Consider the following 22,959-nt stretch of genomic DNA (forward strand, 5'->3'; position numbering starts at 1 on the left):
CGACCCCTCCCTGGACGGGTCCGCCCTCGCCCTGCTCGGTGCCGGAGACCCCCGGCCCGGAGCGCCCTGCGGGTCCGCTCTCGCACTCCGGCCTCGGCACTCCCCCAGCCGCCGCCCCCCACCCACCCACCCGGAACATGGACTCCGACTCCTGCGCCGCCGCTTTCCATCCCGAGGTGAGTGCGAGCTTCGCCCCGCCGCCCCCTCCCCGGCCTTGGCTGCGCTCCCGGCCGAGCGGGACCCCGGGAAGCCGTCTCGAGCCCGGCCTCCCTCCCCCCACGTTCGCCCGGCGCCCCCAGCTCGGGCCCGCGCTGCTGCTCCCCGCCGGTCCTCCCCGGGCGCCGCGCCCACCCTCCCGCCGCCCCGGCTGGGGCTCGCGGGGGTCCCCTCCCCATCTGCCCGAGGCGGCCCGGCCCCCTCGGAACGGCTACGCGCGCGGTCCTGCCGCCCCCTCCACCGGCCAGGCCGCGCCCCACCCCCACGGCGCCCGCGTCCCGAGGGGTCCGCACTCGGGAGCCGGACTCCGTCTCCCGCGCCTGCCCCTCCCCCTCCTTCCGGGGAGCGGCCCCCGCGCAGCGCCCCCGGCCGGGCCGGGGTCGGTGTGCGGGGTGTGCGGCGGGGGCGGGGCGGGGCGCGGACGGTTCGCGGTGTAGCCGCTGCGGGTGGGAGGCGCCGGGGCCTGTGCGGCGCCGGGACACCCACCCCGGGTCCCGCGGGCGTCCCGCACCCCACGGGTGGGCCCCGCACCTTCCGGGGCCTGCGCGGGCGAGCGGGCGGCGCGCGCCATCTGCTCCGGGAGGGAGGGCGGGTCCCTGGCCACCGCGGCACCGCCCCGCACTCGCGTCCGCGGCCCTAACCCCCCCTCCCCCCCACCGCGATGGCCCCCGGGGCGAAATTAAAGTTCTGCCGGAGTTTGGGGCCCGGTGGCGCGGCCTATGGCCGCCCAAGTGCCGGGAGCGCGCGGCCCGCTCTGTCGCCTGCGGGGCTGCCCGAGGGGCGGGAGCGAGCGGCCTGCCCGAGCAAGTTGGGACCGCGTTTGAAAGTGCTGCTCCTTCGCGGGAGGGTTTCGGAGGTCGGCCCGGTGTCCCCCTTCCAGCTGGCCGAGCACCTGAGTACGGGTGGGGGTGGTGACAAGTTGCGGGAGCAACCGCAGGGAATGTTCCCGGGGCCTTTGATGCTCCGCCTTCTCGGGAGAAAATCTCTTTTTGTGGTGGGTGCTGTGCGGCCGTTAAGAACGGCCCCTGAGCCGGCCGATCCTGCCTGCGTCGTAAGTGCGCACCTAAAGTGAGCGGTGCGTTCTCCATTCCGACTGAGTTCGAAGAACATTTGGGTGTCCGGCAGGCAGCCCGCCTCTCCCAGGAGAGGACAGAGGATGTCTGTCCCTCTGAGCCCCGAGCTGCAGACACTGGGGCTCCCCCTCCCTGCCTTGGCCTCCAGGGAGTCAGGTTTGGAGAGCAAGGAGAGATTAAGCAGCTGGTTTTTGAAATCACTTAATTTTTCTTTAGAGCCACAGCTGCAGTTTGTTTTCATAGTGGAAAATCTCTAGCAAAAATGCCGATGTTGGAGCTCCCGATAGGCCTGCAGGGACAAACAGATAAGGCGGGTGGACTCTAGACAAGCCTTTATCTTCTAGCTGGTTTCCCAGTGTTCTTGGCACAGAATCTTAAAACGCCTCTTTCTACCTTAAGAACACTTTGTTGTTTCTTGACCCCAACTCACCTTATCTTGTTTCTAGACTGTAAATTCTGCAGTGCTGTGTGAGTTGGCAATAAAAGTTGCAGCTTGCTTTGTTTTGGTCAGCTTCACCTCCTGGAGTTTTCTTCACAGCCCCTTTGTTCCCCTCCACAGGAGTACTCCCCCAGCTGTAAGAGGCGCCGCACCGTTGAGGACTTCAACAAATTCTGCACCTTCGTCTTGGCATATGCTGGCTACATCCCCTACCCGAAGGAGGTAATGATTACAGAGTTTGGAGCATCAGCCTCCAGCGCCTTGGCTCCCTGCTACAGGTGCTTTAGCAGCGGTGGGTCTGCTGGCACTTAGTGCCAGCTTCAGGCAGCAGTCTGGCGGGAATCAGTTTTTTGGGAACCTAGATGAGCTCAGACAGGAAACAGGGAAGTGATTCCAAAGCTTTCGTAAGCTTCTCTAGAACTGACTTAACAAATAGATTTCCATTTACTTATTTATTTATTTTTAGTTTTTCAAGACAGGGTTTTTCTGTGTAGCCCTGGCTGTCCCAGAACTCACTCTTTAGACCAGGCTGGGCTTGAACCACTTCCCTTAAAGGCTTGTGCTGCTATGCTCAGCTGTTTTTTTGTTTGGCTTTTAGAGAAGGTCAAAAATTTGAAACTAAAGTCACTTAATTGAAAAATACCTGTTGCGAGCCAGGAATGGTGCATGCCTTTAATCCAGCATTCAGGAGGCAGAGGCAGACAGTTTGGGGCTGTTGGGAGAACAAATGGAGGTATACTCTTCCTTCTTCAGGGAGACTGAAGCTGAGAGAAGGTGATTGTAGTAGCAGTTCCTGTAGGATCTTGGAGGGCGGGAAGAACTCAACGGCCCCTTCCTTGCATCCTAGGCAAGCACTCTGCCACTCCAGTCCCAAATTGTACCTTAGCCTTGACTGTGAGCTTTGTCCTGGCTCTGGGCTGGAAAATCTCAGTGAGGGAAGGTGTGCCGTCCTGGTCTGCTGGCGCATTAGTACTAACGAGGTCATACAAGTTTGATGCTGGTTTGAGCCCAGGGTCCAGGTTGTGCTTGCTCAGTGTAGAAGGACTGACCTGCTTGGAGGCTCCTAGCCCTGGAGGCTGCTTAAATGACCAACCACGCCCTGTTGCTCTCTGTTTCAGGAGCTCCCCTTGAGGAGCAGCCCCAGCCCGGCCAACAGCACTGCGGGCACCATCGACAGTGACGGCTGGGACGCGGGCTTCTCTGACATCACCTCTTCTGTGCCCTTGCCGGTGTCGGACCGCTGCTTCAGTCACCTGCAGCCTTCCCTCCTGCAGCGGGCAAAGCCCAGTGACTTCCTGCTGGACAGGAAGAAGACAGACAAGCTGAAGAAGAAGAAGAAGAGGAAGCGGAGGGACGACGACATTCCTGTGAAGGAGGGGTACAGAGGGGATTTGCTGAACCTGGGAGCTGCAGACCCATACGCAGAGACCCCCACCAGTCCCACCATACAGGATATTCCCCAGGCCTCTGCTGACCCCTGCTCAGGCTGGGACTCTGACACTCCCTCAAGTGGCTCTTGTGCTACTGTGTCGCCTGATCAGGTTAAAGAAATAAAAACTGAAGGGAAACGGACTATTGTCCGGCAGGGGAAGCAGGTGGTGTTCCGGGATGAAGACAGCACTGGCAACGATGAGGATATCATGGTAGACTCAGGTGAGTGCTTTGAGCAGAGGGTCTAGGCCCTGGGGTGGGATCAGGGAGGAAGTGTGGAAGGGCAGATCAGTGCTCCTAAGAGAGTTGTTAGCTCCTGGGTACAGCCCACGATTTCTGTCCAAGCCTGAGTGTGAAAATGACGTAGGCCCCCCCCCCCCCCCCCATGGCTCTCAGCACTGTTTGGGTTGAAGTCACTGCCTTCAGAGAGACACCAGCTCAGCTAGTGCAGCTGTGGCCACACTTGGGCCACCGTGTGCTGGATGTGCAGCTCCCAGGCAAGATGGCGGGCCTCAGGAGGTTCTCACTTGTCAACTGTTGATTTCCCTCCAGATGATGATTCCTGGGATCTTGTCACCTGTTTCTGCATGAAGCCTTTTGCTGGTCGCCCCATGATAGAGTGTAACGAGTGCCACACCTGGATCCACCTGTCCTGTGCGAAGATCCGCAAGTCCAATGTTCCGGAAGTGTTTGTCTGCCAAAAGTGCCGGGACTCCAAGTTCGATATCCGACGTTCCAATCGTTCCCGAATGGGCTCCCGGAAGCTGTTTCTGGACTGATTTGGAGCTGGCCAGGAGATAGGCGGGACTGGAAGGGCCTGGGCTCTGTGGCTTCCCTTAGTTGAGCACAGAACTCCCGGCTTTGGTGCGGGCAGACCCTGCCACTCAGGTGCCTAAGCAAAGGACTAGTTGTCCAGATAAAACTGTACATAGCCAGTGAGCAGATAAAATGGTGGCCAAAGCTGCTGCTCCAGCTGTGTTCTCTGTACCGGAGACAGACTGAGCACCAGGTCTCCTTGAGCTGAGTGCGGGCACAGGATCGTTAGCCAGTTCCCACCGTTGGGAGCCGTGCTAGTCGGCAGTCCTGTCTGTGCTCGGGAGTGGAGTTGTTCTGTTTCCCTGGCCTGTGTTTATTCTCCAGTGTTGGTCTATTATCACAAGTGTCTATACAGCAGCCGTCCAAGTTGTCTGCCCCTTTGTGATCTCATTGTCCCTGCCTTAGTTGTACTTACTGGGCTAGGGAGTTGCTTCCTTAGAGGTCTGGTGTCCCCAAGAGGAGCCCTTGGTGGTGGGTGAGCGGTGAGTCTTTGATTTTCACTGTTTGTTTGAAGGGACAGTATGTACCCACTTCTCCACAGAGCAGAGTTGTGGGTGGAGGTTGTCCTGTGTTCATAACTAAGTTCTTGTTTTGCACGATGTAAAAAAACCATTTTTTCGCACGATACAGCCCAAAGTATTTGCCAGTGTCTTCCTACTTGCCCTTTGTCTGCCGTTGGTGGTCTGTGCCCCAGGGTGCCTAGCACCACCCTCTGTGGAATCACTTGATTTCTCTGTTCCTCATCTGCTCCAGTAGCAGCCCCCAGATGACGCTGTCCTCAGGACCTATGAGCTGTTCGTTTAGATGATGGTTAGAAAGAATCCAAGGGCGTCCTGCAGGGACTGCCCTCCGTGCACACAGACTGGCCTGCTGGGTTCCTGGGGCAAGGCGCGAGTTTGGATTAGTGCTGTAACATCAGCTTGCAACAGTGTGCAGAGTTGGAAAGGTGTGACCCAGAGCTCTGGTCTGGGTGAGGGCTGCCCCACACCTGGACACTGGTGGTCTTAGGGCTGGAACAGAGAGGGAGCGCTGTGACTCTCAAGGGCCCTTGTTGTTCAGCACTTCCGATGCTTGTTCTCGGCAGTGTTTGGCAAAGCAGTGGGTGTATTTCTTAAGTATTGTTTCTTGTTAGGCATGAGACAGGGAAGAGTACCCAAGTAGGTCCCGTTTCTTCCCCCTGTGTAACACCTTTGCAGGGTCACCAGACTTTCATTCCTCCACAATATCTTAAACACCAAAGGAGCTCAAACTGTAACTTGGCTAGTCAGAGCCCTTCTTGGGGGAGGGAAAGGAGTGGGTCTCAGTATCTCTCACGCTTGTCCAGTTTAAGTAACTGTCTTAGTTTTTTGTTTGTTTTTAAAAGTCCTGTTGCTCATATTAAAGTACAGAGAAATACTCATTGCTGAAGCTCAGTTGGTCGCGCAGATCTCAAGGGAGAACTCTGCTATAGTGAAGGAGCTATTGTCTGGCTCTGACTGGAGTGAATACCCAGGACAAGTTAGAGGAATTTGCCAAAGACCTGCCCCATGACAGTACTTGTCCAGTGTCCTCACCCTGAGAAAAACCAAAGTTCCAGTAGGTGTTTTTCGTTTTTTTTTTTTAAGTGCATTTGAGAATACGTGGTTTTGTTGTGGTTTGGTGTGGAAGGCCATTGTTTGTGCTCAGAGATTTGATAGCTCTGGGATACAGTGACACTCATCTCAATTTGTTTGCTTGCTTTGTGTTTTTAAGGGGAGCTTTCCCTGTGGGTGGTTTGGGTGTAGATTGAGCTGGGCAGCTGTCATTAGCTTCTTTATGCAAACTGGGCATGACCCTTCTAGGGCCTCCTGGTTGATGCTAGTGATGTGAGGGGAGGGAAAGGTATCACCTCCAAAGTAGACCCCTCCCATTGGCTTTGGCCAGACCAGACACAACATCGTTTACATGGTTCTGTGTAATTATAAAGTTTATGTGTATAAAGCAAGCTGTTTCTGTGAAACTGTATATTTTGTAAATAAAGATATTGCTACTTTGAGGTTGGTGTCTCCTGAGTTATCCTGTGCTGAAGGACACTGAGCGTCTTCCCAGTCACTTACCCGGGTGGTGACTCTGGCAAAACTGACTTGGTTTTGGCATTTAGCACAATGAAAAGGACTGCTATTCCTGGTCCGCTTCCCCAGTTAACTGCTAGCCAGTGTAGCTTACTGACAGGCTTCAGCACTAGGCAGAGGCAGGCGGATCTCGAGTTTGATGCCACCTGGTCTACAGAGCAAGTTCCAGGAAAGGCTCCAAAGCTACACAGAGAAACCCTGTTTTGGAAAAGAAAAAAGGCTTCTCTTGTTCCTCAGTCACTCTGTCTCCACCAAAGGTGTGCCCACCCCCGGATTTACCTGTGCTTCAAAGCTACAGCCTTTCTGCTCTGCAAGTTTGGGATTGGAACTTTCCTTGTCCAGGTGACAGGCCTTTAACTCCAGCATTTGGTAAGCAGAGAGAGGCGGATCTGAGATGGGGTGCGTTTGCAGTGCTAGACTCCTGTCCCCCAAGTAGCCAAGAGAGCACCTCCCGTGGGTACCCCCTTTATCTGGGAGGCTGATAGGGGAATGTGATGGGTTCCAGGCTAGCCAGTCTCTGTTACTGTTTTTAAAAAGGCCCAACTCCTACCGCCTACTAGCACCTCGGGGAGCTTTAAAATATTAGCTGAGTTGAGGGTTGACACCTCTGGTCCAGGTTTCCAAGGTTAATAGGTCTTAAACTCTAGGAGGCAGGGAGCAGAGCAAGTCAGGTCCCAGCCCCCGCAGCCCTGCAGGCCCCGCCCCTCAAGCTCCGCCCCTAGGGCCGCGTACTGCCATCTTTGTTAGGGGCAGCGGGCTCATCGCCGAGATGCCGAAGTCTTGCGCGGCCCGGCAATGCTGCAACCGCTACAGCAGCCGCAGGAAGCAGCTCACTTTCCACCGGTGAGGGATGGGAGGCCGGGACCCGACCCTGTGGAGCAGTTACAGGCCCCAGTGCACCGGGCGGGAGCTCCGGGAAGTCCAGGGTGTGCGGACGAGGTGGATCGGGACTGCAGGGAGGGGACGGCTGGGGCGTCAGCGGTTGTTCCCACAGCCTCAAAGCCCGAATCCAGCCAGCCTCTCTTAGTGCAGGCTTGGGCTAACCCATCTCACCTGGAAGCATTAGATGCTCAGTGTAAACAGGCTGAGCGTGGGTGGCGTCTGGCCGTGTCCCTATGCTGGCCCCTTGCTGCCTGCGTCACCTCGAGGGAGGCCCAGGCGGAGGTACATGGTCTGGAGGAATGAGCGCCCTCCAGGATGGCCAGGCCGCATGGGCTTTCTTTGGTCGTGGGAAGGTGGTGAATACTCAGCCTTGTAGTCCCAGGACTCCTTTCCCCAGTCCAGCTCGTGCGTAGCCCTTTCCAGGGGCGCTAGCTTCGAGCAATGTCTGCCTCCAGCGCAGTTCACCAAGGCCTGGCAGCCTGCGCGCACAGGGTGCTCTCCACCCCCCGCGGGGCCCCAGTACACTGTTTCACTGCTTCTACCACGGAAAAATGCACACATCAGTTGGCAGCCCACAGAAGGCTCTCCACTGGCACCCACTTCCAGTCTCTTCTCACCTGCCCACAGAGAGATAGCCTGCCGCTAGAGTGGACTGCTGGGGCCATTACTTAAGGTTTGAGCCTTAAGTAATGGAAATCAGCGACTCTCTCTCTCTCTCTCTCTCTCTCTCTCTCCCCCACATCCCCACCCCCCTCCTTCTTTCCACTGTTGCCGAAGTCATCCTTGCCCCACATGCGCAATTGGGTTCTTTTCTGCATAGTATTCCACTGAACATGTGTCAGAAATTGTGCTCTGCAAATGAAGGGCCTCTTGGTGGCTGCATGGGCAGTTATCTAGGGACCTCTGTCTCCTGGTCATGTTGCTGTGTACTCGGGGACAGTCACCTCCATTCACTCTTGCCGTTTTCTTTCTTCATTTTTTTAAAATAATTTTTATTTCATATGCATTCATGTTTTGCCTGCATGTATGTCTGTGTGAAGGTGTCCAGTCCCCTGGAACTGGAGTTATAGGCAGTTATAAGCTGTCATGTGGGTGCTGGGAATTGAACCCCAGGTCCTCTGGAAGTTAAGAGCCAGTGTTCTAAGCCATGTCTCCAATCCCCACCTTTGTTTTTAAATTTTTATTTTATTTATTTGTGTGTGGGCACAGATGCACAGTGCAGGAGTGGAGGTCATAGGACAGCTTCTAGAGTTGGTTTCATCCGTCCACCGAGTAAATCATGGGGACCAAACTCAGGTCATTAGACTTGGCAGCAAGTGCCTTCACCAGCTGAATCATCTTGCTGGCTCTAAAATGTTTTTTTTTTTTTTTTTTTGTTTTTTTGTTTTTTTGTTTTTTTTTCCCTCCAAGACAGGGTTTCTCTGTAGTTTTGGAGCCTGTCCTGGAACTAGCTCCGTAGACCCGGCTGGCCTTGAACTCGCAGAGACACACCTGCCTCTGCCTCCGGAGTGTTGGCCTAGAATGTTTTTATTAGCATAGTCATCACAGACACTGGTAGGTTCCTAATGACTTTTTTCTTCTGTGTGCATTCCAAGCTTTGATTACTAACCCGTGTCCTTCCTCCTGCCTGCGTGTGACCTTTCTCTCTGGCGGTGTTGCTCCTACTTTTTTGAGAGAGCAGAGGTCTTGTGTAGCCCAGGCTGGTTTTAAACTGGGTCTTCCTGCTGGAATTCCAGGCCTGCACCACGGCTCAGTTCTTGCTTGGGCTTTGCCTTTGTCTTACCTGACTTCTCACTAGCTTCTGACCAGACTGGTCTTTTCCCCAGAGTCCTAGGACACATCTGACCTCTGTCCCAGATCGCCCTTGTCAGTCTCCTCGGCCGAGTCCTCCCCACTTCCCACACTGAGTGTTGACGTGTTCAACAGGGAACCAGAGTGCTGAAGTCTCCCAGGCTGGCAGGTTCTGTAGGGACATCCCCGGGCACATGTGCCCATCCGCCACGCCTGTTCTTGGGCAGTCCGAAGAGCACCTTGAACACCTAACATTCCAAACTTCTGTTCACCCAAACCTCCTGTCCTCCATGGCAAACATGAAGTTCCTTCCTTCCCATTGCTTCATGATCCACAGGTAAACCTTGAAACCTGGCCTTTTCCTTCCTTTTTATTTTTTTCTTTTGTTTTGAGACAAGTCCTTGGCTGGCCTTGAATTGCTAAGTAATGAGGTTGGTTTGGAGCTCACCTGCCTCTGCCTCCCGAGTGCTGAGATTAAAGGCACACAGCACCACTGCCCAGCTGTTGTTCTATTTTTGACACGAGGTCTCATTCTGGTACTCCAGGCTGTCCTTGAATTCAAAGTGGTCCTCCTGCCTCAGTCTTCCCAGTGCTCAGATTGCAGACTTGAGTCGCTAACTTAGCATTGCCTTGCTTTCAGTATCTTTCCCCCATCTCCAGCACTTTCTCCTGCTCGGCCCTGGTTCTCATTGCAGCCCGGGTGGACACAGGCTGCCTTCCCTTCCCTTCTCTGGCACCTACAGACATCTCACCGAAATAAAGCCCCGTGTCACGTGGTCCTTTGTGAAGGCCACCCACTTGCTGCAGGGTCTGTTCAGGTGTCACCTTGCTAAGGCTGTTTTCAGCCGCTGCAGCCCTCACAGTCCCCTCAGCTTGCTTTGCTGCCGTTTGCCACGTAGACTCCTGAAGGGCAGGGACTTGATCCTATCCACTGCCACGTTTTGGCAGGAAATCGGGACCTGGCCAGAGGTGAACTTTAAAAAAAAAAAATTATTACTTTTCTTTTATGTGCATTAGTGTCTTGCCTGCACATGTCTGTGAGGGTGGATTTCCTGAAACGAATTACAGAAGAGTTGTGAGCTGCCATGTGGCTGCTGGGAATCGAACCCCTGGTCCTCCGAAAGAGCATTCAGTGCTCTTAACCACTTAGCCCTCTCTCCAGGCCCAGCAGTGAACTCATGAAGGAACGACAGTTGCTGGCATGTGCTGTGGAAATTCAGCTCTCTTGAGCTCTTCTATCATGCTCATGATCCTGGGTTTCATATATGTGCTGATAACAGCCTTGGTGAGTGTCCGGATTTTAGGGTAAACAAAGTGGACTACTGAGTTCCTAACGCTGGATCATGGAATGCTGTGCCCATAGGTTCCCGTTCAGCCGCCCGGAGCTCCTGAAGGAGTGGGTGCTCAACATCGGCCGGGTCAACTTCAAGCCCAAGCAACACACGGTCATCTGTTCTGAGCACTTCAGACCTGAGTGCTTCAGTGCCTTCGGGAACCGCAAGAACCTCAAACACAATGCCGTGCCTACCGTGTTTGCTTTTCAGAACCCCGCACAGGTAAGGTGGTCTGACGTCTAGCCAGTGGGACTGTCTGTGTGCTGAATGGGGGGGGGGAGCTTAAAAAGAAGCTGGGTCTGGGGTGTAGCTCAGCTGGTAAGAGGATGGAAGCGGCCCTGGGTTCAAGCCTTCGCACTGCATAAACTATGGTGCTGCAGGCCTGCCTGTAATCCCATAATGTGGAGCCAGCCTGGGGTACACAAGACCCTGTCCCACCCCCACCCCCCAGAGAGAAGAAAAGTAATTCCAAACACTTTTAATACTAACATGCGCTTGCTGAGGCCTGGGGCTGCCGTTCCCTTGGTAGAGGTGCTTGCCTAGCATGCACGGAGCCCTGGGCTAGATCCCCAATGCTGCTCAGTCTAGGCTGTGCATGTGTGAGATCCTGCCATTCCAGAGGTGGAGGCAGGAGGATCAGAAGTTTGGTCATCCTTGGGGTTTGAGGTCAGTCTGAGGTACGTGAGAGCCTGTCTCACAAGAAACCCAGGTGTAATCTCAGCATTTAGGAGGCAGAGGCCGGAGGATTGCCACAAACTCCAGCCTGAAGTATCTAGTGCGTTCTAGGCCATGTTTATGGTGACAGGGTGGAGGTTACGGCTCCTAGGTGGGAGAACCAGGGCCAGTGGTCAGAAGCTGGGAGAGATCTGAGCAGGTCCACTTCACAGTCCTCAGTGCCCCCAGGCTAAGCTGGTAGCAAGAAGCTGCAGATGTGTGCGCTGCCAGCAGCTAGCAGGGACTTCAGATCTGCATGACCTTTTGATGACAGGGCACCATAGGGCCAGTGTTCACCCAGGATGGTTACCAGGCTCCAAGGTGATGCAAAGGAGTCAGGTCCTTGGAGCTATGGGGACCTGTATATCTAGTGAAGGCAAGAGTGAGCACAGCTGGATTCAGTTGGTATTTCTAGTTGTGCCCTGCTTCAGGCTGAGCAGGGGGACGTGGCTGTACCAGGCCTCTGTCTGGCCCACGGTTAGGTCCCACTGTGTCCTGCCTGAGCGACAGCCGTGTCTTGCGGCTGGTGAGGGAGAGATGCTGCCTCTTGTGAGTGCACCGGCTCTCCACACACCCCAGGGTTGCAGTGGAGGGCAGTCAGGCAGTGCACTCGCAAGCAGAGTTTAGTGAGCGCCGAGAGAGTATCTGGAGAAAAGCAGAGCTAGGTTTGAGTTCAGGATGCTTGCTTTCTCAGAGGGAAGCTGTGGCCTCAGGCTTCCCTGCCCTCTGGCATCAGGCTCAGTGGGTCATAGGCTAGAGCCCTGGAGTTGGTGGGAGGCAGGCTCTTACTGCGGATGCACAGGACTTGGCTGCAGCCTCCGGGCAGGGATTACTCAGGGATGGACAGTGGCAGCTGCCTGAGGATCCGGTGTCTGCCTGCTCAGCCAGCCTGACTCCGCCTGCTGTATCCAGGTCTGTCCTGAGGTGGGGGCTGGTGGGGACCGCACACTGGAAGAGCTTCAGCCTCCAGACACTGAAGGCCCTGTGAAACAGGTAAGACCCTGGGTACAAGCTGGTCTCAGAAATGCCCCAGAGGACCCGAGAGAAGACAGGATCAGAGCCTCTCCTAAGACCACCATCGGGATTTCACAAGGGGAAATGGGGGAAATGGGGCTGGGGCTAGACCAGAAGGGTAATGGGCATTGTGACCCCAGCTCAGAAGCCTTCCTGCTGGGGACACAGGGCCACACCTGGACAGCTCTTACTACTGACCTCTGTCCTCAGGTCTTACCAGAGAGAACAGAAGCAATGGAGGCTTCTGGCCTGCCAGCCGGCCCCATGGGGTTAGAACGGCCCTTCCCGGGACAGCCGTCCGATCACAGCTATGCCCTTTTGGACTTGGATACCCTGAAAAAAAAACTCTTCCTCACGCTGAAGGAAAACAAGAGGCTCCGGAAACGACTGAGGGCCCAGAGGCTGCTGCTTCGGAGGACATGTAGCCGCCTGCGAGCGTATAGAGGGGGACAGCGGGGACCGCGGGCCAGACGGTCAGCACAGCAGAACTGAGCCCAAGTAGGCCCTGGGATGTGGGGATGGTGGCGACACCCTTGCAGGAAGTGGTTTTCGTCTCTGCTGTGCACATTCCTACCACTAGTGCTGCAAGGCACCTTGAGACTGGATGGATAGGATGCCCCGACAGACAGTCGTCAGGGGAGGGCCCAAGTGCTGGGGAACCAGGCACAATCTTGGGTCTCCTGAGCTGAGGATGGCAGCTGTGGGCCTGTCTTGTAACAGTGACCAAATGTTAGGAGTTGTCGCAGCCCTGCCAGAGACAGTACCCCGAGGGAGAGGTGGTCCCAGGAACACAGTTAGTCTGTGGGGTCCTTCTCACCTTCCCAGAGGAGCCGCTCTGAGGACAGGGCAAGGGTCTCCCACATCAGCCTGTATTTCTGATGACTCTGGCCTGGTCTGTGTAAATCTGGAATAAACGCTTTGAACTCTATTTAAGGCCTGCTGCTTTCACCTTTTCCTGATACAGGAGAGACAGGCTGTGACTACCGTACCACAGGACTGACTCAAAATAACTAAGCAGATAAATAAATGAATGTGGGGTGGGGCTGCAGAAACATCTTCTCCCAGTGGTTAAGAGTGCTGGCTGCTCTTTCAGAGGCTCCAGGTCCGGCTCCTGGCACCCACATGACATCTTATCACCATCCAACTCCAATTCTAGATGGTTTTTGTTTCTTTTTTGCCCCCTTCTGATCTCTGAGGGCACCCTGTAAATACATGGTGCACACATGCAAGCAAAATACCCATACACGGGCTGGAGAGATAGCCCAGATGTTAAGGGCTAGACTCACTACCAAGAATACAGACTATCTAGACATGAAGACTGCTTTAAAAAGTGAAAACATTAAAATATCTGAGTAGAGGTGCACACCTGTAGTTCCAGCACTCAGGGGGCTGAGGCAGGAGAATTAGGAGTTTTGGGCCAGTCCGGACCACACAGCCAGACCATGATTAAAAAGCAAACACAAAATCTTCTGTCTAATTTCCTTATTTTGAGGTTCTATGTCTCAGGTAAACCTGAGTGTGGAATGGAAGCCAATGGTCCAAGCTGAAGCAGCAGGGGGTGGGGTGGGGGGACAGGTCTAGGGCACTGGAGCTGGTTCCTAGCCCTTTCTAAACACACACACACTGACTGCAGGTCAGGTTTATTGTTGGGCAGTGCCGCCACAATCAGCTTCACACAGAAGGGGCAGCGGTGCCCAGGGAGCCACAGGCCACTGAGTCGGGCTCATGCAACAGTGCAAACCGCACATCAGTCTGGGGCAAAGAAAAGGCCTCTTAAAAAAAAAAAACAAACAAAAAACGGAGATAAATATTACAGAACTGAATGCTCTTAGAAACTGAAGGGCTATGAGAATGGGTGAGGCAATGTCTGCCTTCAGCAGTTACTGCTGTGGACCAGGGTTAGAGTCAGCGCCGGTGTCACACCTGCTCAGAGGGGTAGAGCTTGCAGTGACAGCCAGCAAGTGTGCAATGCACTAGAAGGGGGCTGGGAACTGAGACTCCTTAGAAGGAACCTTGTGAGAGCCTGGCCTGGCAAGCAACAACACCGCCTGCTGGGCACTCACTAGAGGTACAGGTATCTGGGCCAGCCTTTGGCCCACACCCAGGAATTGGCAAACTTCCCCACTACCTGCAACTCTTCCAGCACTGCCCTCTAGAGGAGTGGCTGCAGGCAAGGCAAGGCTGATGTCTTGTGGGTGGGGTGAAGGGGCTACTGGGCAGGATCTTTTTTCAGCACTGTGGGCAGTATGCCTGGACAGTGCACCCTGGGACCTGGGGTCTCCCCTCTCTGTCCCAAGCCAGGGCCTGGAGGAATGGTTTGAGAAGCTCTGGAAGTGGGAAGAAAGAGACTAGTTTCCAAACCTGTTGTTTTCGGATAAAAAGCAGTTTTATAAACCCACAGTCCTCTCCAGTCCACTCTGTAATGTTCTAGAAGAGAAAGGTGGCTTGTGGAGTCTACTGAGCAGCACGCGCCACACCTTCCTTTTCATGTTTCCCAGGTGCAGCGTGGACTTCAGGAAGAACAGTCCATGTGTGAGGATGTCCCAAATGCCTCCCGAGAGTGGCTGTGCATGGCCATTCACGAGGACCGGGTTGGGGTGACCTCGAGTCGGTTCAGGCGCTGTCCTCCAGGAACATGATCCTTGGGAAAGATGTGGCCATGCTGTGGTCTGGCCAGGGTGGGGCTCCGCAGTCCTTGCCCACAGCACCCACGAGGCTAGGCTGTCTGCATGTCCCATCACATAATTGATACAGTGCCACCTTCTTGAGGGATAAACAAAAAACATCTCATGTCTGGGTTTTCCCTGCTCCAAATTTGTAGACTCCCCGGAAAGTATTTTGTAGCCTTTTTACTCAGGGTTCCAAGTGGTTTATCCGTCTGTGTCGATTCTGTGAGCTGGAAAGAGAAGCACAAGTCAGGGCAGCAGGACAGGTGCGCTTCCTCCACCTCCCGCATCGAGGCCGGGCTGGGAGCAGCTGCGTTTCCTGTGTTCTGAGGCAGGGCTTTTCTTTGTAGTCCACGGTTGGCCTAGACTTCAGACCCCTGCTTCCTCCCACCACCCCCAACCTGAAGCACCTGCTTCTGCACCACCCCCAACCTGAAGCACCTGCTTCTGCACCCAGGTCGAAGGGTCACTTCCACACAGCTGTGGCAAGAATGGTCATCCTACCCCCATCTAAAAGTTCTGTGTGAGTGTTCTGCCTGAATATATGTATGAACCACATGCATGGTTGGTGCCCATAGGCAGAAGAGGGTGTCAGATGCCCTGAAACCAGTCACAGATGTTTGTGAGCCACCGTGTGGGTGCTGGGAACTGAACCTGGGTCCCCTGCAAGAACAAGAAGTGCTCTGAACTGATGAGCCATCTGTCTAGACTTTTTGCTTTTCTTTTCAAGACAGGGCTTCTCTGCATAGCAGCCCTGGCTCTGGCTGTTCTAGAATTTCCTCTGTAGAGCAGGCTGGCCTCAAATTCTCAGAGATCTGCCTGCCTCCCAAGTGCTAGTTTTTTTTTTTTTTTTGGGGGGGGGGTCTTCTTGTTTTTCAAGACAGGGTTTCTCTGTAGCTTTGGAGCCTTTCCTAGAACTAGCTCTTATAGACTAGGCTGGCCTTGAACTCACAGAGATCTGCCTGCCTCTGCCTTTTGAATCCTGGGATCAAAGGCGTGTTCTACCACCACTTGGCTAGGTTTTTGTTTTTGTTTTTTTGAGTTTTTGAGTTGAGCTTCACTATGTAGCCCAGGCTGACTTGGAACCCAGGACCCTACTAGCTCAGCTTCTTGTAGTACCACACCTGGCCAGAAGCGTGCTCTAACTCCACCTGTGACAAGGATAGCTGTCACTGAGGAAGCTGTATGGGAAGGGGGGCACCAAGGGCACCACTCACACTGCTTTGGTATCCTCAGGGCCTCACTGTCGGGCACCATCACCTGGTGCAGCACGCCTCGGAACTGGTACAGCACTCGCAGACTCTTCTCCTCCCCAACACACGGGTCATAGAACCCTGGCAGCCCAGCCTGCAACAGAGGGTTGCCCTCAAGGCCTGCTCTGCTCCTTTCTGCCACCAACGGGGCACAACATGCACGAGGAGCTTGATGAAGGAGATTAGAGTTGTTTACTTAGGCAGCGCTAGACTGCTTTCTCTCCTGTCCAGTCTGAAGCCCACCAGACACGGCCAGCTGAGTCCACACCCTTTCTGGAACTTGCAGATAAACAGAATGCAAGTGCCAGGAAGGCAGGTGTGGGCTACTCAGTGGTCACTTTCGGGTGAATTTTAGGGCCCATGGGAGCAGAGGTGATTCCAACACAGAAGCTCTCCAGACTGAGGAAATGGTCACTGCAGGCCTGACCTTCCCGTCACGTGGAGCTGCACCCCAGTCTGCCTTCTCTTGTAGATCCTGGGAACAGGTGGCCTTGGTGACCTAGTTGTGTACCTTGGAGGCCTCAGTGAGGATGAGCTTGGAGTCCTTTACCAGGCACTGCAGCGGGACGGTCACGTCAATCACCTTCACTCGCTCATTCTTCCTGCTCTTGTCGTTGACAAACTTCCCGTACCAAGCGTTCACGATGATGAGCCCTGAGGACAGAGCGGCAGGGGTGACACAGGCTGTCCTGCCAGACCCCAGTGCCCAGCCCACAGAGGGTGTGTCCGCTCACCCATTCTGGACTCTTCTGCTTCGATTATTCTCCGGACAGACTCCTGCATCAACCGCACCTTTGAGAAAAGACGAACATGTCGGGGACCCTGGACTGTTTTGGTCAGAGCATGACAAACACCCAGTTTGTGTCCATGTCAAGATGTCTGCTCAGGGACTGCAGGGAAAGGAGCACAAGCCTTAAGCTCAGCTCACCCACCTGTCTGAAGCCCTCAGCCCCATTTGAGGCAGTGTTGGGGAGTCACCTGACAAGACAGAACCCTACACAATGACCCCAGTGGAAGAGACAGCACCTTTTCTCAGTAATTCTGCACATGGAGTCCAATGAAGGATGAGAAATTACCGAACACACAGCCAGTATTTCAAAAGAAATAAAAAGCTCCATAGTGATGAACTTCAAGGCTAATCTGGCCTACATAACAAGTATGAGGTCATCCCGAGTGCTGTGAGGTCCCGCCTGAAGACAGACACTTTATGTGAGCAGCTGGACCCCACTTTCCTTGAGAAGGACCTGTGCTCTCTGTGGAACCATTCAGCTGGGTAGGGCTGTGTGCTGCCCCTCAAACGAGCAAGTTTGCCTGGGGACATGCGTGGCCTCATGCAGTTTCTCAGTCACGTGCCTTTGCAGTCCTTCCTCTGGTCACAAGAACCCCATGGTACCCTGCTGTTCAGTCATGATGCTTCTGTTCCCTCACCCCCCCCAACAGGAAGTACGTAGAGGAAGAAGAAGACAACCCTGCCACTTCACAAACCTTGTCTGGCCCTGAAGGGCTGTATTCATCTCAAGGCACAGACCAGAGTCTCCCACAGGTCACAGAAAGGCAATGGGGTTGTAAAATGCTGGGGAAGAGAAGCCCTTGGGCTCTGGGATTAACGCAGGGGAAGGAGTTTCCTCCGCAGTCCCAGTTTCAGCAGGATGGGTTAGAGAAGGGGACAGAGGAGGCTGTCCTGGGTCTGGACTCTGCACAGCGGCAGTGGGACACTCACAGCAGCTTCTGCCTCTTGTTTCTTCTGCAGGATGTCACTGGCTGTGTTCTCCCTTTGCTTTTCCAGTTCCCTTTCAGAGAGAAGCAGGGCACAAGTGACTCTACGGTGAGCAAACTGCGCCCTCTGCTGGACAGAGCCCAGCATGCAGTCTGCGATGTAACTGGATTTCTACTTCTAGAATTTAGAAGACACTTTCAAAAACAATCCCAGGTCAGCCTTTGAGCTGCAGGTCTGTGCATCTCCCTTTAGTTTGAGATCACCTTCCCTGTCCACCTCCTCCATGGAACCTCCCAAACTGCTGTCCTTAGGAGCAGGCAGAGACAATTCAGACTACTTTGGATGCACAGATATGCCCACTCCTACAGCAAACAGAGGGACTCAGGGGTCAGCCCACACAGTGCTGCCAGATGAAGGACATTCTTTGCTCCAGGTTTTAAACATCCATGGAAACTCGGCCCCTACACTAGTAACAGGTCACAGGCAGCTAGAAGAGGGATACCCTGCCTCCCACTGAACCTTAGTGCCCCAGTGTTTCTGAGGCTAACACGGGGCCTTCTCCATCACTTGAGTTTCTGAGGGATGCTTGGACTCAGTTTTGACTGAGGGGAGGGGCTCCCTACAAGAAATTTCAAAGCTAGGTCTATTCTGTGGTTTCCATGACTACAGTTAGAGTCACACCAAACAGACCCATTCCACTTCAAGTTCAGCACCAGGGTGGGAGGTCTAGGATAGAAGAGAGGGAGACAGCATTTGTGCCGGTCCTGTTTGAAGCCAATTTTATAAAGCATATCGGGTCATTTCTGAGGGTGGGACTGACTGGCCAGAAGGGAGCAACCTGTGGCTGCAGCTGTCAACAGTGACAGGACCAGGACCCAGACACCACACTTGCACTTCCCCAGCATTAACCTGTCCTTTTTCTAGGGGACACAGTCTGCTCTCCAGCTTAGAGGAGACCGAGGTAGAGGTTCTTAGTGCGAAACTCACTTCTCTTTCTGAGCCCTGAGGTATGGTTTGATGATCAAACGGTGCATTGCTAAGTAGATCACTAGTGGTCCCACGGTGGCATAGAAGACGGCACTGGGGAGCAGCTGGTCCGTCAGGTGGATCGGGAAGAAGTAGGTCTGACTGGCCCTGTTCAGCCTGCAGGAAACACAAGGACACACATAGAGTGTGTCAGGTCCCACGGAGCAGCCATGGGGGCTCAGCCATTGCATGCCAGCTCCAAAGCTGAGCTGATTACCAGTGAACTTGACCACATATGAAGACTAGGACTTGGGACTGGAGAGATGGCTCATGGCTACGAGCACTCGTTGCTCTTCCAGAGGACCCAAGTTAGTTTCCCAGCACCCCACACTGGATAGCTCACAGTTGCCTATAACTCCAGTTCCTAGGGAGTTATATGTAGATAAGTATGCAGATGCCCTCTGTTAGCCTCCAAGGGCATCTGCATACTTGTATACATATAAACAGACATTCACACAGAAGACACAAATTTTTTTTTTTTTTTAAAAAAAGGAAGACAGGGTTTCTCTGTAGCTTTGGAGCTTCTCCTGGAACTAGCTCTGTAGACCAGGCTGGTCTTGAACTCAGAGATCTGCCTGCCTCTGCCTCCTGAGTGCTGGGGTTAAAGGTGCGTGCCACCACTGCCTGGCTAAGACACAAAAATCTTAAAAATAAGTAACTAAATAACAGAGGCTTTATTCATGCTTTGAGACATTGTTCAGACTGTCCCTGAACTACTAGGATCCTCTTGCTTCAGTTTCCCTTAGTTGGTGCCACCGGGCTGGGCTTCAGATTAGTGTTTATTAAATATATTTTTTAAAGATCCATTAATTAATTAATTAATTAACTAATTAATTATGTACAGTGTTCTGTCTGTATATATGTCTGCAGGCCAGAAGAGGGCACCCAATCTCATTACATGATGGTTGTGAGTCACCATGTGGTTGCTGGGAATCGAACTCAGAACCTTTGGAAGAGCAGCCAGTGCTCTTAACCTCTGAGTCATCTCTCCAGCCCGTGTTTATTATATCTTAAAACAAAGTGCACTGTGAAGACGTGGCACTCGGACTGGATTAATACAAAGCGGAATGGTCAATAGGTAGGCGGGATTTCCAAGCAGAGAGGGTACTGGGAGGAAGAAGGTGGAGACACCAGGAGACTCTGAGGAAGCAGCATGGGCGGTACAGGGTAAAGGTAACTGAGCAAACGTAAAAGAAATGGGGTACGAGATAACAAGCCATATAGATTAAAAGATATGGGTTAAGTTATAAGAGCTAGTTAGAAACAAACCTAAGCTACCAACCGGGCATTTATAATTAAAAAAAATTCTCCGCATTGTTTTTGTGAGCTGGCAGTAGAGACGCACTACACAAACACACGGAAGTTCTGACAGCAGTGGACAGGTGAGCATGAGCACAGGGCGCGCGCATGTTTCCCACTGCATTGCTGGCTGCCTTGGCAGAACCCAGGACCTTGTGTGTGCTAAGCACACACTGCCCCATTCAGCTACCCACTTAGGTATGGATGCAAGAATGCATTTGTTTAAGACAAGGTTTCCTTATGCAGCTCAGGCTACCCTGGCGCTACATAGCCCAGGCTTGCCTTAAGTTTGTAGCAATACTCCCACCTCCGCTGGTATTAGAGGCATGAGAACCCACTCTTGACTCAAGCAGTATTCATCTTTCCTTTCTGTCCTCTCTCCATATTCCTCAAGCAATACACTGAATGTGTTTTTTTTAAAATAGGTCTTATTGTGTGTTCGTGGCTAGAACTCGCGATGTATCTGAGGATGTAATTCCTCCTGAGGATGGAATTAAAAGCGCGCGCGCGTACACACACACACACAAAGCACAAGCATGCACTAGCTACAATGATTAAGCAATACACTCTTAGTGAACTAGATTATGAAAATACAACATCAAATTTGTAAGATGCAGTAGACTGTATAAATGGGCTTCACTGTCGTAAGATGTTGTTATGAGAAAGGACCCAAGCCTGGCGCACCTTTAAGTCCAGCAGTGGGGATGCAGAGGCACTGGGATCTTTATGACTTTGAGGTCAGCACTAGCTATCTAGTGAGACCATGTCTTTAAAAACAAAAAGACAGAAAGGATACAAATTAACAAAAGGGTAACTACAAGAGGACAGGCAAGTGACAGGAACAAATGAATGCTAAGAAATTTCACACCAAGATAAAAGAAACACAATCCTTGAAACATGGTTTACAAAATAGCGAAGTTGACAGGTGAACTAGGAACATTTTAAAGTTCTATGTTTGTGAAAGAACTGAACTCATTTAGATTTGGGTCTCATTCCCAAGATTCCTCTTTACATACAAATATATCAAGGATCAGGGACATCCAACCAGCATAAAAATTCAGTTTGAAGGAGTTAGAGCAGCAGCTTAGTAGTTAAGACCAATATCTGGAGGCCTGCAGCTGCCCAGAACCCCAGCCCCAGGGGATCTGACTCCTTGGGCCTCTCAGAGCACTGGCACTCATGTGGACAGACCCACACATATATGAAAAATAATAAATCATTTAAAAAATTATTCATTTATTCATTTTATGTATGAGTGCTCTGTGTGCATGTACACCTGCAGGCCAGAAGAGGGCACCAGATGTCATTACAGATGGCTGTGAGCCACTGGGAACTGAACTAGGACCTCTGGAAGAACAGCCAGTGCTCTTAACTGCTGAGACATCACTCCAGTCCCAAAATAATAAGTTCTTTAAAAATTTAGTTTGGACAGTTTAATACTGTCACAGAGAACAGAGGGTGACAGGTGACACTGTCCCTGAGAAGCCAACTGGAAGTAAGTCATCACATCAGTGCGGAGACAGAGTCCAGCAGAGCGTGGTGTCCTCACCAGTGCCCTCCTCCAGATAAAAGAGGGTCAGCACGCAGATGAGCACTGGGACCCAGGAGTCCCAGCTCAGAGTGTAAAATGGTAGAGTGTCTGCAGAAACCAGTATTAATTAAAAAAATCATTTGATTCACATGCACAAATGTTTGCCTGCACGTATGAATGCATCATATGCATGCAGTCCCTGCAGAGGTCAGAAGGTTGTTTGCACTCACAGAATTTAGGACTCTTGCTGGACACATGTGCAAATAACCTTAAGTGTCATTCCTAAGGAGTTGTTCACATCTTTCTTTTCTTAGACAAGATCTTTCACTGGCTTCGGGTCCTGTCTAACACGAATGCCACATCAACAGCTGCCATACTGCACTGTCTGCACCTGTGCGACCTTTCCTCCATAATTGCTGATTCTGGTGGCTTAAATCCATACACGTGATATCCATGGATACAGAGGGGCACCATGTATATAAGCTAGAGATTTAGGAAGCAGGCCAAGATGGGGCCTTGAGGCAAGGACACTGGAAACACAGTACAGTCATCTCTTGGGAGTTAAGGACTCCATCCAGATACAAAACCGGTAGACGGTGACACTAAACACATAGGCCAGACTGCGTCACTTGTGGAAGTCTGCACAGACAAGGACTGCGCTCCACAGAGCCACCTCTGGGAGGCAGGAACAAAAAAAAGCAGGGCTCCAGCCTGTTGTTCAAGAATCCCGGTACAGAAAAGCGTAGGGAGGAAGCAGAGGCAGAAGAGGACAGACAGCTGCCCTCTGCTGGGAAGGATGATGTCCAGGTGGTTGAAGGAGGCCCAACTGCAATGCAACAGAAAAGTGAGCAAACCCAGAAGCTAGAAGTGTCTATGCCTGAGCTCCAGGACAGCCTTGGTTATATGAGATCATATCTCAAACAAAACATCAAAATCCCAAGCAAACTCAGACAGCACGACCGAGGAACCGGGCAGTGCAGAGGAAAGGGTGCACGTTCTTATGCTGCAGACAAGGAAAAATCTGATGCTGCAGATGCTTGTGGTGGTCCCAGGTGTGGATGTGGTCACTGGATAGGCCTGGTGAAGCGTGAGGGAGGAGAGCCTAGGCCTCTCCCAATTCACTGCTGGGTTATGCCCCTTGACCTCTGCTCATGCAGCTCAGAAGCAGGGGCACACTGAGGTTAGCAAGGGTCAGGCTCAACTTACTTGACTTTGAGAGACACCCCCTGCGGCACGCCAATGCTCACAGCAGCACCCAAGACGCTGTGTCGGGAGATCTTCCTCTCAGCTCCATACTCCACTATTGTCCCAAAGAAGCCTGCCCTGTGGGGGTACAGCACAGCTGCCGGCACATGCTTCCCTCTGCCTCCCTCCTGCCCCACACCCATCATCCATGAGGGCCAATGCCAGGATGGGACAATCAGGGAGCATCACAGGAGTGACGATGACACACAGGTGCCCACCACAGCTCCACCCCGAGGGCCCTCCACAGAGCTGGGTCAGGTCAGACTTACTTGAGGGACCCTTTCACCCGTGTCTGGTCATCATCCTGGAACTTGTGCTGATAGCTGATCAGTGCAAACGAGTGAGGGATCCCCAGCTGAGGGAGGAGGGTGCAAGGACGCCAGTTAAGCCTTACCATTCTGGCGATGATGCCAGCTGCCCAT

General features: G+C 53.0%; 3 protein-coding genes across 6 annotated transcripts in view; 2 read left to right on the forward strand and 1 right to left on the reverse strand.

Annotated features, from left to right (window-relative positions):
* Phf13 (PHD finger protein 13) lies at window positions 1-5,989 on the forward strand. 2 transcript variants are annotated; one of them, XM_087906829.1, is made up of 4 exons: window positions 1-176; window positions 1,849-1,950; window positions 2,847-3,381; window positions 3,712-5,989. In XM_087906829.1, the coding sequence occupies exons 1-4, from the start codon at window positions 138-140 to the stop codon at window positions 3,936-3,938; spliced, it is 903 nt and encodes a 300-aa protein (XP_087762955.1). In that variant the 5' UTR covers window positions 1-137; the 3' UTR covers window positions 3,939-5,989. The 2 variants fall into 2 exon arrangements, with proteins under 2 accessions (XP_087762955.1, XP_048273838.3); XM_048417881.3 differs by lacking the exon at window positions 1-176 and adding an exon at window positions 863-1,072.
* Window positions 5,990-6,779: 790 nt separating this feature from the next.
* On the forward strand, window positions 6,780-12,728 carry Thap3 (THAP domain containing 3). Of its 3 annotated transcripts, none has more exons than XM_048415835.3 (4): window positions 6,780-6,908; window positions 10,102-10,294; window positions 11,699-11,779; window positions 12,011-12,728. In XM_048415835.3, the coding sequence occupies exons 1-4, from the start codon at window positions 6,835-6,837 to the stop codon at window positions 12,290-12,292; spliced, it is 630 nt and encodes a 209-aa protein (XP_048271792.1). In that variant the 5' UTR covers window positions 6,780-6,834; the 3' UTR covers window positions 12,293-12,728. The 3 variants fall into 3 exon arrangements, with proteins under 3 accessions (XP_048271792.1, XP_048271796.1, XP_048271784.1); XM_048415827.3 differs by having other exon boundaries at window positions 6,793-6,991; XM_048415839.3 differs by lacking the exon at window positions 11,699-11,779.
* Window positions 12,729-13,424: 696 nt separating this feature from the next.
* Window positions 13,425-22,959, reverse strand: part of Dnajc11 (DnaJ heat shock protein family (Hsp40) member C11) — a 51,214-nt gene continuing 41,679 nt past the window's right edge. Inside the window, exons 9-16 of the mRNA XM_085690140.2 lie at window positions 22,807-22,892; window positions 22,499-22,615; window positions 18,424-18,579; window positions 17,440-17,509; window positions 16,454-16,511; window positions 16,231-16,373; window positions 15,684-15,813; window positions 13,425-14,696 (exon numbers count right to left, since the gene is read on the reverse strand). Of these exons, the coding sequence (XP_085546266.2) occupies window positions 14,671-14,696; window positions 15,684-15,813; window positions 16,231-16,373; window positions 16,454-16,511; window positions 17,440-17,509; window positions 18,424-18,579; window positions 22,499-22,615; window positions 22,807-22,892 (786 nt within the window). The 3' untranslated portion in view covers window positions 13,425-14,670. The remainder of the gene's footprint in view (window positions 14,697-15,683; window positions 15,814-16,230; window positions 16,374-16,453; window positions 16,512-17,439; window positions 17,510-18,423; window positions 18,580-22,498; window positions 22,616-22,806; window positions 22,893-22,959) is intronic.

Source organism: Myodes glareolus, chromosome 6 (genome assembly GCF_982192425.1).
Source record: "Myodes glareolus chromosome 6, mMyoGla1.1, whole genome shotgun sequence".
Classification (NCBI taxonomy): Eukaryota; Metazoa; Chordata; class Mammalia; order Rodentia; family Cricetidae; genus Myodes; species Myodes glareolus.

Excerpts from the sequence above, each read along its gene's own strand:
- Phf13 (XM_048417881.3), top strand. The coding sequence starts at position 878 with ATGGCCCCCGGGGCGAAATTAAAGTTCTGCCGGAGTTTGGGGCCCGGT. Across the intron at positions 1,073-1,848 it reads TTCGCGGGAGGGTTTCGGAG|GAGTACTCCCCCAGCTGTAA; the intron begins GTCGGCCCGGTG and ends TCCCCTCCACAG. Across the intron at positions 1,951-2,846 it reads ACATCCCCTACCCGAAGGAG|GAGCTCCCCTTGAGGAGCAG; the intron begins GTAATGATTACA and ends TCTCTGTTTCAG.
- Thap3 (XM_048415827.3), top strand. The coding sequence starts at position 6,861 with ATGCTGCAACCGCTACAGCAGCCGCAGGAAGCAGCTCACTTTCCACCG. Across the intron at positions 6,992-10,101 it reads GGAGCTCCGGGAAGTCCAGG|GTTCCCGTTCAGCCGCCCGG; the intron begins GTGTGCGGACGA and ends CTGTGCCCATAG. Across the intron at positions 10,295-11,698 it reads CTTTTCAGAACCCCGCACAG|GTCTGTCCTGAGGTGGGGGC; the intron begins GTAAGGTGGTCT and ends TGCTGTATCCAG.